The sequence below is a fragment of the Lathyrus oleraceus genome, chromosome 1, assembly GCF_024323335.1.
Source record: "Lathyrus oleraceus cultivar Zhongwan6 chromosome 1, CAAS_Psat_ZW6_1.0, whole genome shotgun sequence".
Classification (NCBI taxonomy): domain Eukaryota; kingdom Viridiplantae; phylum Streptophyta; class Magnoliopsida; order Fabales; family Fabaceae; genus Lathyrus; species Lathyrus oleraceus.
Window position 1 is genome coordinate 145,171,626 of NC_066579.1, and position 15,029 is coordinate 145,186,654.

Genomic DNA, 15,029 nt, shown 5'->3' on the forward strand with positions numbered 1-15,029 from the left:
TCGATCTGAACTTCGGAAGCTTCTTCGATCTGAACATCGGAAAATCTGGTCTGAATACCCACCTCGGCCTGAACACCGGAAACCTGGCCTGAACGCCACATCGGTCTGAATACCCGAAAAATTGTCATGCCGGTCAGCATCGGCAGAAATGAGGAACAGTGATAAATGAGGCGGCACGTGTGCCAACGACCCATGCTGGGGATAACAAGCCATGAGCATGCTATCCTTTATTCAACCCTAACAAATGAATAATTCGCGCTCAGCTGGGGATTATTCTCTTCTTACTTTTTTTTTCCCAAAACTTCTCTTGATGTGTATTTCCATCTCCACCCGACAGAAACTCTTCCTCCAATATCGCACTACTGGGGAGTACTATTAACTCAGAATCACGATGCCGAACTCCTTAGAGTAACATCTTCACCATCCGGCGAAACCGATTCCCAGGCGGTAACCACGACTTGAGTAACCGATGCTTGCAATGCTGATGTTGATCTTCCAACTAGCGAAACCACTCCTCAAACGGTAACCACGGCTTGGGTAGCATCTTCACCAACTGGCGAAACCAATCTCAAACGGTAACCACGGCTTGAGACTAGCTTATGCTTGCAATGATGATGCATGATTTTTTCAGCGTAATGCTCCATAATTATGGAAATGCTACGCAATTTATTATGCAATATGCTACGATCTCCTAAATGATGAATGCATAAAAAGTATCCCCCTCAAGGGACTCTTCTGGGGAGCTCGAGGCACTCTGCTGAGGAACTCGATACCACTCCGATCTCCACCCTGCTAGGGAATAGCACTGCCGCTGGGGAAAGGACCACCCTTATCGGGGATAACCTCCTCTGAACCCGATCCACTTGGGGACTTCGCTGGGGGGAGAAACCACCAACGCATTCTGCGGGGAAAACAACAGTCTCTGACTTGCCGGGGGAAAAGCCAGCAACGGACACCTTTGCTAGGGAAATAGCAACCTTCAAGCCTGGCTGCTGAGGAAACAACGATCTAAAACCTGCTGGGGAGATAACCATCCCGACCCTGCTAGGGAAGACACAGCCCTTGAATCTGCTGGGGGGTAATAATCCCAACTCTGCTTGGGGAAACAAGGAAATTCTGGCGCAGAGCACCCGTCGACTCGTCGAACCCTGGTATCCAACATCCAAATCCAGTGTCAGCTTTCCACTTTTGAGAGATCCCAGACTCGTCTGGACTTTTCTGATTCATCACCTTGTATTCTCGCCTCCTCCGTACTCGACGGAGATCGAACTCTTTGAATTCATACAAACTTCCCAGTCCTCAGACTTTGAAGAGTCTTCTTGATTAATATCCAGGATTGTCGCACTTCTTTCGTCGTCTTTTCACCATTCCTCCATTCATTCGTCCCTGATTGGACTCCACGGGGATCCTTTGTCAAAAGGCTTCACATCACAACCTGCAAGTGAGTGAAAATGTCTAGCAGCACCTGCAAAAGATCGCTAGATAAAGACGTGCCCCAAGCGTGCCAAAATTTCAACACTTAGGTCACTCAACCTTTCAAATAAGATTTCAAGCTTTCAATCTTATGAACATGCATTGGAAGGGACCTGTATGTCTTAAAATGCAAAGATTCTTTATTAAAATAAACGGATGTTTTTGCAATCAAAGCGGAAATGAAAACAAAAACAAAATTATTTGACTGAATATGCATTTTATTGATTGAAAAAAGTGTGGCTCAAAATTGAGCAATACAAAGGAAGCAATTCCTGAAAAGAGGTAATCGCGCACAAAAGGAAAAATCTATCCTAATGGCAATGTGAAACCGTGATCTCATCGAGTTCCAACTTGGTTACACCCCATATGTCCTTAGACTCTCCGTACTTTTGCCTTCTGAACAAGACATTTCCAACTGATCCATGCCGGGGATTTATTCATGTCATATCCAAAGCGTAAACGATCATGCCAGACGCAGTTGTTCGTTTCAATCCCTCTTTTTCCTGGACCGCCCTTTTGGGTTTTCAGTCCACCGGGATACCCTTTTTTGCCCAAGCCGCCCTTGCGGGGTTTTCGACTTGCCGGGTGTACAGTTTTTTCTTTTTATCCCTAATTTTTGCCCGAACCTTTTTCATTTTTTTCCTGGTTCGCCGGGATGCCCTTTTTTGCCTGGACTATTTTATTCTTTTCGTCCAGCGGGTCTCTTATACGAAGTACTTTTTAACTGCGTCCGCATTCACAGGGGATGGAAAGTCCTCGCCATCCATGGTCGTCAGCAACAAGGCTCCGCCAGAGAAAACCTTCTTGACCACGAATGGACCTTCATAATTGGGTGTCCATTTACCCCTACGATCGTTTTGAGGAGGAAGGATCCTTTTCAGCACCAGATCTCCTACGTGATACACACGAGGTCGCACCTTCCGGTCAAAAGCACGCTTCATCCGCTGCTGGTACAACTGCCCATGACAGATGGCCGCCAGCCTTTTCTCCTCAATCAGGCTCAACTCTTGGTACCGAGTCCTTATCCACTCAGCCTTCTCTAATTTCTCATCCATCAGGATTCTCCACAATGGGATCTAGACTTCAATCGGTAGCACCGCTTCTATCCCATACACGAGCGAGCGCGGCGTTTCCCCAGTAGACGTACGCACCGAAGATCGATACCCAGGATACAAGCTTCGTACTCAGCCACCATTGTTGGTGCATTCAAATGTTATCCGGGCAACAAAAGGAATGTGGGATCTTTTCGGCGTAACCAAAACGGCACTAACTCATCCACATTAACCCCATCAGACATCAGAATCCGTTCGGATTCAGGGTCAGGCCCCTCCTCTGGGATCGGTTCTTCACAATCTTTCGATTTGAGCACCTCGAGATGTCCTCATCAGGGAAATCAAACTTCCTTGGTTGATAATCCTCAATGGGTTGCGGAGCGATGTAATCGGATAATACACTCCCCTCGATTGCTTTCTGAGAGGTATACTGAATATCGTATTCAGTCAACATCATTTGGTATCTCGCAACCCGTCCGGTCAATGCTAGCTTCTCAAACACATACTTGATCGGATCCATCTTGGAAATCCACAAAGTGGTATGAACCAGCATATACTGTCTCAGTCGGCGAGTAGCCTATGCCAAAGTACATCAAGTTTTCTCGAGCAGTGAATATATTGTTTCACAGTCGGTAAACTTTTTGCTAAGGTAAATTGCATGCTCTTTTCGACCAGACTCGTCATGCTGCCCCAGTACACACCCCATAGACCCCTCGAGGGCTGTCAAGTATAGGGTTTACGGTCTCTCTCCATAGGGAGGCAACAGAATCGGAGGCTCCTGCAACTTATTCTTTTATTTCTCAATGCCCCTTGGCAACCATTATTTCACCTGACCGTTTGATCTTTTCTTTTCAACATCTTGAATATGGGTTCACACGTGGCTGTTAGGTGAGATATGAACCGTGAAATGCAGTTCAATCTACCTGAGAAACCACGAACCTCTTTCTCTGTTCTCGGTTCAGGCATTTCTTGTATTGCTTTTTCCTTCTTTTTTTTTAGCAGGATCAACCTCGATTCCTCTTTCACTTACAATAAGCCCCAGCAACTTACCGGACCGCACTCTGATAGTGCACTTATTCGGATTCAACCTCAGTCTGAGTTGTCTCAATCGGTCGACCAACTTGCCCCGGTCTACCGGATGCCCTTCTCCGGTTTGGGACTTTGCTATCATGTCATCAACATAGCATTCGATTTCATGATGAATCATATCATGAAACAAAGCCACCATAACTCTTTGATACGTGACACCGGAGTTCTTGAGACCGAATGGCACCACCTCCACTCTTGACACTCGCCTCCAAGGCGGCCCCAACCTTTACTTCCTTTCAGACCTCCTCGGTACACATGTTAACAAGCTCAACTTGCTCTTCGTGCGGCTGAATCACCTTCTCCTCTTGTTTTAACAACCTGGCTAATTCCTCCGGCAGTTCACAATCTTCTTCGCCTTCTTCTTCGGCATGATAGATCGGATTGTCGAAGTCATATGGAGGTGTAACCGAATTGTTATCAATGAGATCCGGAGAATTACTTTTGAAGTCGGAACGAGACAAAGCACAAGGAAGGAAAATGAAAACAAACATTACCATTTTTATTTTAAACTGTAAAAATAAATGAAAAACAGGGAACACCGCTTTTAATTGAAAAACATCCATTTATTACTGATGCAAAATGTTGCAAAATGAAACATGAGGTGGCCCTTACAATGAACCATTACGTTTCGGGCAAAACGTATGGCTTTCATGCAAACAGTATTAAAAAACAGGAATACTACTCTTCCAGATGAGTGACAGTGATGATCTTTTAGGCCTTCCAGTTCTGGACTTCCATCCCTGGTACACACGGTTTTATCTACGAGTCAAGCTCACAGTCACTGTCAGTCTCTTCACCCACCGCACAGATGTGACCTGAATCTTCAGCAATTACACCCACCATCACCTGACCATGCGCCGGCATGGGATTAGCATCAACATTCAGTGACAGTGTAAAATTGAGGGTTTGGGAATCCACCAAGTCTTGGACGACATGCTTAAAAGCTCTGCAACCCTCAATGTTATGCCCGGATGCACCAGAATGGAATTCACACTTGGCGTTCTCATCAAAGTTAGGAGGCTTCTGATCTGGTCTCAACGGAGCTAACATCCTCAATTGTACCATCCCAAGATCCTTCAACCTCTTAAACAGAAGAGCATACGTCATGGGTGGCTTATCAAATTGACGATCAGTCCCCTTTCCTCTCAATTGGTACCCAGCTCTCTGTGTTCTCTATTGAGGGAACTGATGCTGCCGTGGTACAGATTGATTACCAGCAGGAATCGTTACCACAGCAGTGTGCTGATAGTAATGATCCCCACCGTATCCTCTCTGGGCATACACAACACTCGCGCCATCCTCCTTCTTATGCTGACCATTACCAAAGGATTTCTTCGATCCAGACAACGAAGCGTTTCCTTGTATTTTCCCCTTCTTCAGCCAGTCTTCAATCCTCCCCACCTTCTCGGCAATTGCTTTCTACCCCAAGGTGAACTCTTGCATGACACTGATCAGCTCACTCATCTTCTCTTTCAGCTCGAGAATGTCAGCGTTGGGTGGATTCATCATTCCTGTGTCAATCAAACATGTTAGAAACTGACACCTGCAAAACAGAAGACAGGTTATTATGACTCACGCATGAATGCAATGTCTATCCATATGAGGAACATTTTGTCTTTCGATCCTGGTTTCATCGAGACAGATAATAATCCGGCAGCAATATTCTGACATTCATCGAATGATTTCATCATACGGATCAGCGATATATGATTTAGCAAAGATACCACCCAACCATGTGTGTGCTAGGTGAGTGCATACAGGAAAGCAAATAAAGCTTGAAGATCAGTCACTGAATGAAAATAACCACTGTATACCAAAAGTACACAATAAGTGCAAGAGTCATACATCAGGCTGATACAAGTCAAATTACAATTCTCCAGAATCAGAAAGAAAATACAAGCAAGTGAATTCCGTCAACAGGCCTGACGGTAATCCAACACATGATAACAACTGCGACAAAAGTCTAAGCTGAAGAAGGTCCTACAGACGGCTCTGCATCATCTACCATCTTGGTAAATTTCACAGCAAACCTAAGCTCGGTGTTCTTCTGCTGCAATCTCCACACCTCCTTCTGGTGAATCTTCATCTGTCGGAAATAATGATCCCTCTCAGCAAGATAATGATCTCTCTCAGCAATAACCTTTGCTTTCTCCGCTTCCCATTCTGTAGTAAGGACTTTGGCTCTAACTTCCCTCTGAGTCTTCACAAGAATTTGTCTCCTCTTCTCATCCTCAATGACCTTCGAAGCTCTAGCCAACTTCCCCTTGGTGATGTCATGCTCCTTCGCAGATGACTCCAAAGCTTGGTTGATCTTGCAATAATAGGCGGTGTCTATCTCAAAGCGCTTCACCTTAAGAGCATGTCTCTTATCCTGGTCTTCCATTCTCCTTTTGATTTCCTGATTAGCCATCTGAATTCTAGCAACACTCATCTCTAACTCAGTCTTCTCTGCTTGCAGCTGATCTCTGGTTTTCTTCATCTCAAGGAACTCTTCCATGCTGACAGAAGAATGTGGCCCTTCAATCAAAGGACACCAAGGATCACCTCCAGGAAATGGTAGATGTGTGAGCTCAATCCTCCTCCTAAGCCAATCATCAAATGGAGGAAGAGACCTGCTATTAACCTTACCAAAAGGAACCTTGCCCTTTCTCTGAATGTTACGCCATGCCCCAGACACTTGCCTCAACCGTGTCAGATTACCCTCAGCCGGGAAATAGAAAGACTCCTGAATCTCGCGCTCGAGAGGAGGAACCTCCATAGCAAACCCCATCTGTCTCCTAAGAAGCGTCGGGTTGTGATTAATGCAACCCTGAACTCCTATGAGAGGCACATTGGGAAAACTCCCACAACTGTAGATGAAATCTCGTCCGGCCACACCATTTTGAGTCCAAGCTATGTCCTTGGCTCGCAAACCCATCAACCTGATCGCCCAATTGACAGTATGGTCAAGAAGAACAAAAGCAAAGGCACCTCTGGAAGGCAAATACCCCATAAACCATTTGTGCAACAGTTGAGCACAACATCTAATCAACCCCCCACGCCGCTTTTCGTTTCGATTATGGACCGAGTAATAGACATCTCCAACTAGGGTAGGAATGGGATTCCTCTACATAAACACCCGAATGGCATTAGTGTCCACAAAGTTCTTCTGATTAGGAAACATGATGATCCCATAGATGCTCACAGCAATCAAAGCACAAACGGTCCTCCAATTACCCACAACAGCATGATCCTTGGCTTTAGTCTCTAAGAAACTCAGATGAAAACTGGGCAACTTCCCCTTCTCCTTCAAACCCCCATTGGTCACCTCTGGGCTCAAATAAAGAGCACGAGAAATCTCGGCAACATCAGGTTCCTCCTTAGTGACGTAGAAAGGAATCTGGTCCCTGATCGGGAGGCCCAGGATGCTGGCGTAGTCCTCCATCAAAGGTCCCAACAAGTAATCCGGGAAAACGAAGCATCTCCAACCCGGGTCATAGAACTGGAGAAAAGTGTGGATGGCACTCCTATCACTGTCTGTGAGCCTGAAAACCAACTTCAGAATACCCCCATAAGCCTCACGGAACATCCCCACATGGTCAGGTGTAATCAATGATATCATATCTCTCAGCACACCAATCTCTGGGTCGAAGAAACTGTAGACAACATCGGCCTTCAAACCGGTCCTCATGTCTGGATCAAAGAAGTCTCTCAACCAGGATCTCAATCAAAAATGTCCCCTGCATATGGATAAACATGAGTTAGATGCACATAAATGCAAAATGTGAATGATGCTGATGTATGAATGCAATGCACTGTGCCGTCCTCCAAGTCATCTGAACATCCACTGCACTGATTCACGGTCTCTGAACTGATCATAACCATCTGAAGGAATATGTAACCACAAATCCAACTCAGGGTTCCGAAATAAACGGAACTGAAGAATACGTCACCATCATCACCAGAGATCCTCTGAATAGATAACCACAAGACCCTCTGAACCAGCCCAGGGAATCCTGAAATAAACGGACCCCCACTGATAAATACCGCGGACAGAACTCCGGCGTCTCAGACATAAATCCATCAATCCGACTTATAAATAGGACTCTGATCAACGGCTGAACCATTAGTCACCAACAAAGTCACCACCAGAACATGCATCTGTAAGAGTCAACCCTCCCCTCACAGGTGAATTCTAATCAGATCATCCTAAGGCGGATAATGGTCTCGACAATCGGGCAAAGATACTCAACGGGTTTGCCCTTTCGGGTGTGCCGTTGCAGCTCTCTTAAGATCGTCTAAACCAAAGATCCGGGAAAGAACGGTCACCGAAGTCAATAGCTCAGATGAGATAACCCAACCTGAATGGAATAACTCCAAACGGAAGGACTCTCTCAAATGAACCTCGTCCGGCTTGTGGTATGTCACGTCGCAACAACATGCTGATACAGCATGTGAGGAAACGTGAGACCACATTAATCCTAGGTGTATACTCTGGCCTGGGTTTTAGCCCCACTTAGAACACGCACCCCACATCAGAGGAACCACCTGTACAGAAGACAGCACAATGATAATATGATGCATGCAAACATTTATGCAAATATATACACAACATAATAATCATAAATGCAATAAATAGAGCAACACAAGCAACCTAAACTATCCTAGAGAACGCTAGGAGAGACTCGCTTAGGGAAGATGGACCAGCAAGAGGTCAACTTCTAAATCCCCAACAGAGTCGCCAGCTGTCGCATCCACGAAAAACAACCGGCGGGAAAAAACAACAAAATAAACAGAGCCGTCACCGTGCGTTATTTATCCCAAAAGAGGGAAAGGAAACGCTCGAAGTAAACCTGGAAAAGACATGGTCTCGCGACTAAAGAGAGATGGGATCGGGAGTCGGTTATGCGAAGGGAAGGTATTAGCACCCCTACGCATCCGTCGTACTCGACGGGATCCACGCTCAAAAGGATAGAAGAAAGGTTGCTAAACACTGCTCAAAAGAATGCACGCACACTGGAAGGAAACACAGATGGAATAAGAGGGGAACGGGCTCGCTAGGATATCGCATCCTATGCCTACGTATCTCATCTGGAATGAGAACCAGAGCTACCGTAGTTCGGCTCACGCACGCCAAACAAAACCACACAGGAAACCGACTGCCAATCGCTGGACTTACGTCAGACTCCACACAAACAGGCAAACATGGAAACCGAATGCCACTTGCTGGACTTACATCAGACTCCGAACCAACAAACACACACAGGAAACCAACTGCCAATCGCTGGACTTATGTCGGACTCCAAACACACACAAAAGGGTTAACCGGACGCTGAGTCGTCAAAAAGCAACAAAAAGGTTGAACAAACAAGCTAACAGGGAGTCTGGTACTCGAGCCTGTTAGCTGTCAAGCAAACACACACAAAAAGAAAAAGGGTGCCCGGAGAGATCTCGCATGATCTCCTGCCTACGTACCTCATCTGGTATGAGGATCAGGGCGACGTAGTTCCCCTAAACAGGGAAAGAACTTCTAACCTAACCAGAGACTAGGAAATGACAAACTAGAAGGGAGCCTGACTCGAGCCTAATAGTTATCATGTAATCTACAATGGTCCTAGGTTGAGGTTTCTATCTAACTTGCACAGGGAGCAAGCTATCTTAAACAGCACAGTCAAACAACACAAGCACAATAAACAATCACACACACTATATGCAATCAATTGGGCTCATACAAGGTTAGGCTGTGAAACACAAGCCAACTGGAATCGGGTGTAGTTAGCTCTTAACCCTAACATTGAGAGTTAGGGTGAAGCAGATGAAATGGGGAGTGAGGGTAAGACCTCACGGCTCTTATCCCTGGCCTGGGAGAGCTTGACTCAAAATAGAAGATGTGGGAGTTCAGAATGTAGGAACTCTTCTCCACAGATGACTGACACAGCATAGATCTTGGGCTATTATCCATAATGCATCAACACAAGGTGTGTGAGCAAAGTGAATGACACACTGAGTAGCAGGAGATGGATTACACATCTCTTTTATCTGCCAATTGCCTCTTAAGAGGTCTTTACCTGCTTGGCACAAAAGTAAACATTCACAAGCATTGCCTCTTAAGGAGGGCTTCAGACAGGTGCCTGCCCACATAATAGGACAGGTCTTCCAGACTACATGAAGTCAAAGGAATTATACCTTAGTGGTTAAGCAACCAAGCAAAGCAAGTTCAAATTGAACTTAAGCAACTTATGTACCTGAAAACAATCTAAACAAATCAGTTCAACTGTACAGACAAACAGACAACAGCTAATATCAAACAGTCAAACCCAATGAGCAAAGGCATAAGCCACAAGTCAAACTCAAATGAGTTAACAACCCTACAAAACACACAAGGTTAGTAGTCAAAAGTAAACATCAAATGCTCAAGTGATAGAGCATCATCAACTATGGAACTTGAATGCTTAACCTGAAATCAAAGCTCAAACATAAGCAACAAACCACTAGGTCAAAGCCTAGGGTTAAAGATGGAGAAAAAATTAAAAACAGAAGCTGAAATTTAACATGAATCAACTTCATTCAATCAAGAACACACTCCAAAAGGTCCCATATCAATATCATTAGCCAAAAGCATTTAATGAACCAAACATGGCAAGGTATGCAAATTGTGACCACATTGTGACATCAGAAGAAACAAATGCACATTAAATCAAAAATGATTCAAATAATCTTGGCAAAATTCATGAGTAAATAGGACATACAACATGACCATCACACAAAAAATTAGAGGCATTAGACATCATTAGGCATGGCAATCACATAGCATAAGTCAAGACAAGCACAACAAGCACATGTGTGACACAAATTGTCACACCAAATTAGCATAGGCATAAAACAGAAATGGTAATTGGTAAAAACCTCAAACCAAAGCCAAAACAACATTCAACATGTCTAGAAATAGTGTGCAAAATTTCTCAAGCATTGGATAAGGAACAAGCATTTCACAATCACATGAAGTTCAAGGCAATTTTAAAGCTCAAATGTGACCATCCAGAAGGAAAAATCTCAATTAAATCAGAAATGATCCCAAAAATTCCAACAAAAATCATGAGCAATCACAACATCCATAATATGCATCATACAAAAAACCAGGGCAATAGGATATCATTCGTCATATTAAACACATCAATCAAGTTGATCATCACAAGGTGTGACACAAATTGTCACACCTAACTTAGCACATTCATAAAACAGCAATGGCAAATGGTAAAAATACCAAATCAACACCAAAATGTCAAGCAATGAGTCTAGTTATAGCATGCAAAATTTCATAAGCATTGGATCAAAAACCAGCATTTCACAAATGATATAGCAAGGCAAGGTACAAAATGCATACATGCTCACATTCCCTAGCACAAAATGAAATCCATCCAAGCACAATTTATGGAAAAATGATCAAAAAATAATAGACAAAAAATGCAACACAATGCAAAAAACCTGGCAATTTTTGGATCAATTTTCAATTAGATATGAATTTTGGAAGTTGATGAAAAAAATAAAAAATGATTTATGAAGCATGTACATGGAAATGTGGAGGGAAAGGAGAAAACACAAGGAAATTTGAAATTAAGCGCTGGCCAGGAATCGAAGTCAGTTCACATTTGAATTGAAGCGCGCCAAGGCTGAAACGACAGCGTATTGCCTAAAATCCAGTCCTTCGCTAAGCGAACAGAAACCTTCGCTAAGCGAGCATTCATCTTCTCCAGTCCTTCGCTAAGCGAACATAATCATTCCCTAAGCGAGCACTCGTCTTCTCCGCGAAAAAGACGACGAACAGTAGCAGTTCATCATGATCAAGAACAATTTCACCAGAAATCACAATTAAACATATCATCATATATATCCTTCATCCTAGGTCACGAATCCACTAACAACTAAGCATAATTCCACATGTTAAGATCAAATCGAGCAAATCAATTTTCATGCATGGATCTTTAAATCAACATAACTAACTCAATTTTGCACCAAAAATCATGATTCGAAGCTCAGATTAACCAACATCACAAGATCTACAACAACATCATAACATAATTAAGAATTAAGAGAATCGATTTTGTGACCTCTTGAAGTGCAGCTTTGGATTTCTTGTGTTCCAGGCTTTGCAATACTCCAATGTTCTTCTATAATGCTTGTATGGTTGATTAGATGAAAGATTGAGGTCCAATTGTGCACGAATCCTCCAGAATTTCAAATCACCATTGTTGAGTTCAAGCTTCACTTATGCTTCAATCATGCACGATTTGCTATGGTTCTGAGTTCAATTCTTCTCAATGATGCTTCAGCAAGATGAATCAAGCAAAGGAAATGGATCTTGATTGAAGAATTTGAGAGAAAAAGTTTGAGAAAATTTCTAGATCTGAAAATTGTGATTGTTGTTAGTGAAAAGCAGTTAGGGTTTCTGTTATATACCTCCTACTAATCATGCTCCTAATCATGTTTAAGCAAATGGTAAGTGGATTAGAAAGAATGTGGTGTATGTGCAAAATTGTGATTTTCACCCTATGCATGAAATGCATGGTGAACAGTGCACGGGTTTGGATTCAAATTCCCTCAAAATGCTGTTTTGGAGCCAATGGAAATGGTAGAATGCTTAAACAATGCACCAATTTTAAACTTCAATTTTTCCCTCCAAAAATCAAGTGAAATGGCAAATGTTCATATGATGATAATGCATGCCATGTAATGCAAGATTTGGAAAGTAGGGGTCAAGAGAAGAATGTACAAAAAAGAGCCATCCAATTTGGAGTTTTGGTTTGAAAGTTATGCTCATTTGAAGCTCCATGTACACTTTGCCATGTTTTGATCATATCTCCTTAACCACACATGAGAAATTGATGATCTTGGACTTTTTGGAAATGGGAGAAAAAGATATATAACTTTCATGTTCAACAAAATTTCATTTGAAGCTTTATTGATGAAGTAATCTTGAGTTGAAAACCTTTCCATTTTTGGCAAATTTGAATTACAAGTCACTTTCTATTTTTGGAAAGTTTTGACTGGACCTCAAATCCTTCATTGTTGATGTTTGAAATGTCAAATGAGACTTGTTTGAACATGAATGAAGTATTTCTAACCACTTCCCACCTCCAAATCCAACAGTTGACCTGACAGTTGACTTTTGTGGTTGACAGATGACTTGAACATTCACTGATGATTCTGAGCCTCAACCACTTGATGAAATGGCACCAAAATGAAACCCTAGCTTATACAAGCTCAATAAAATCATATGATGATCCCCATCTCATTAAAGACCTCATCTCCTTGAGAAACCCTGCCTATTAGAATGCAACTGATTAGGGTTGACCAGAGGTCAAAACCCTAATCCCAAGGCACATGATCAGGAATAATGAACCATGATGATGATGATGATGTACTATTTCAACCAAGATAATACCCAACCTCCTTGAGGAACCAAAAACCCTAATTGAAGCACAAACCTCAGATGATTAGTGATCAATTCATGAGACCCTCAAGCTTGAATCTTTTAACCTCTCTGTATTCTGAGAAAGACCTAAGAGGATGACTTGCTTATTTCACATGATATGCAAAAATGCAATGCCTAATGTCCTACCAAATGAAATGGAAAATGCTAAGCTAGTCCCAAGAGAGGAGGGCAAATTTTGAGGTGTTACACATACACTTTCCTGAATTCCTTAGACTTCCCATCAGCATATTCTTCAGACAAATTGACAATAAATTCCTTTACCAACATCTCATAGCACTTTGAGAACTGAGTCACAATCTTCATTAAACCAGCCTCTTGAATAAGGTCCATAATATCCTTACATTCTAGGACATTCTGAGCTAATTCCCTTTCCAAAACCAGCCTCTTCTGATAAACATATTTCCATCTGTTTACACTTGAAGCAAAATGAAAAGATATGTTGTCAATTGGTACCTCAGGGACACTAGTTGCAAGCTTGCTAGTGGTTGGCTTCTTCTTTGACAGAGTGTCAGGGACATCACATGGAACATCTGAGTCAGACTCAGCAACAATAGACTTGGTCTTCTTTTTCTTGGGCACCCCTTTGCTCCAAGATTTTGTTGGACCATGAACTTTCCTCTTGAGGGAGCCCTCGACTGCCACCTTTGTCTTGGAAGAGGTTGGAACATCAATCTTCTTTCTAGGGGACCTTTGAGCCACTGTTTTCTTTTCTCTCCTAGTCCTAACCCTTTTGGCTATGTTAGGGAGGACTGAGGACAACAACTCATTATCAGAAAATTCCTCCAAGTCTACTGTTTCAGCCTCACAATTAGGGTTGTTACTGACATCATGAGTGACATGCACTTCCTCACCAGCCACATTATCTAAGGGTTTGTCAACATTTGAATCCTTATGAGCATCAGTTTGCTCAACATCATCAGATATGTTCTTTCCTAAAAACTCAATATTTTCTTGATAAGCAACACTATCAGGTTCAATAGTGTTTAAGGGAATGGAAACCCCAAGGACCTTATTATTACCAGACAGTATTCCAGTCACCATAGTGGCAATGGCATTGTGAACATACCTGGAACCTTCTCTGGTTCGTTCCTCAAGAGCGATGGCTGAGGAGAAGCCTGATACAGTTTCTTTAGGTCTTCTTGCATGTAAGGTATTCGCAGAGTCAACAACAGGATCTTCTCTGTTAGGGTTGCTTGGTTTAGAGCTAGAGGAATCAGACATGTTCTTGGAGGAAGATGAGTTGGATTGTTGAGACATGCTGAGTATCTTAGAGGCGAAATGAAAAGTTTCTTTGAGAGAATGCTTGCGTGACTGAAAGTTGAAACGATGGAAGAGGTAACGCTTGTTGCAAGAGTAATAGCTATTATTTGTTGACCAATCAGAGCATACTCTCAATTGTTTAATAATTTGAAATATTAAACAGTAAATACCTAACATCATTAGTTGCTATAATTCCTCAGAAAGACATATTCCAACTTTGCCCCTTAAATTTTCAAACTGAGTAGCATCCAAATCCTTTGTAAATATGGCAGCAAGTTGTAGTGTAGTTGCCACATGTTCCAAGGTAATCACTTTGTCTTCTACCAGATCTCTTATGAAGTGATGTCTAATGTCAATAAGTTTGGTCCTGCTGTGTTGGATAGGATTCTTTGAATTGTTGATGGCACTGAGATTGTCACAAAACAATGTCATGACATTCTGAGTGACATTGTACTCAGTCAGCCTCTGTTTCATCCATACCAGTTGGGAACAACTGCTACCAGATGCTATGTACTCAGCTTCTGCAGTGGATAATGATACACAGTTCTGTTTCTTCCATTCAACTACACCATTTTGCTGAGGAATAATAGGTAAGGAAAACTCTTGACTTTCAATCTGCATAGGTCCCATTAAGTCCATGTGCAAAAGTTCCAGAGTTTTGGATGTTGTAGGATGTCCAAGCT

General features: G+C 42.7%; 1 protein-coding gene across 1 annotated transcript; it reads right to left on the reverse strand.

Moving 5' to 3' along the window:
- Nucleotides 1-13,269: 13,269 nt before the first annotated feature.
- On the reverse strand, nt 13,270-14,307 carry LOC127096284 (uncharacterized). Its single transcript, XM_051034875.1, has 2 exons — nt 13,589-14,307; nt 13,270-13,492 (listed from the first exon to the last, which is right to left on the reverse strand). Exons 1-2 carry the CDS (start codon nt 14,305-14,307, stop codon nt 13,270-13,272), a joined length of 942 nt encoding a protein of 313 aa, XP_050890832.1.
- Between the last annotated feature and the right edge of the window lie 722 nt (nt 14,308-15,029).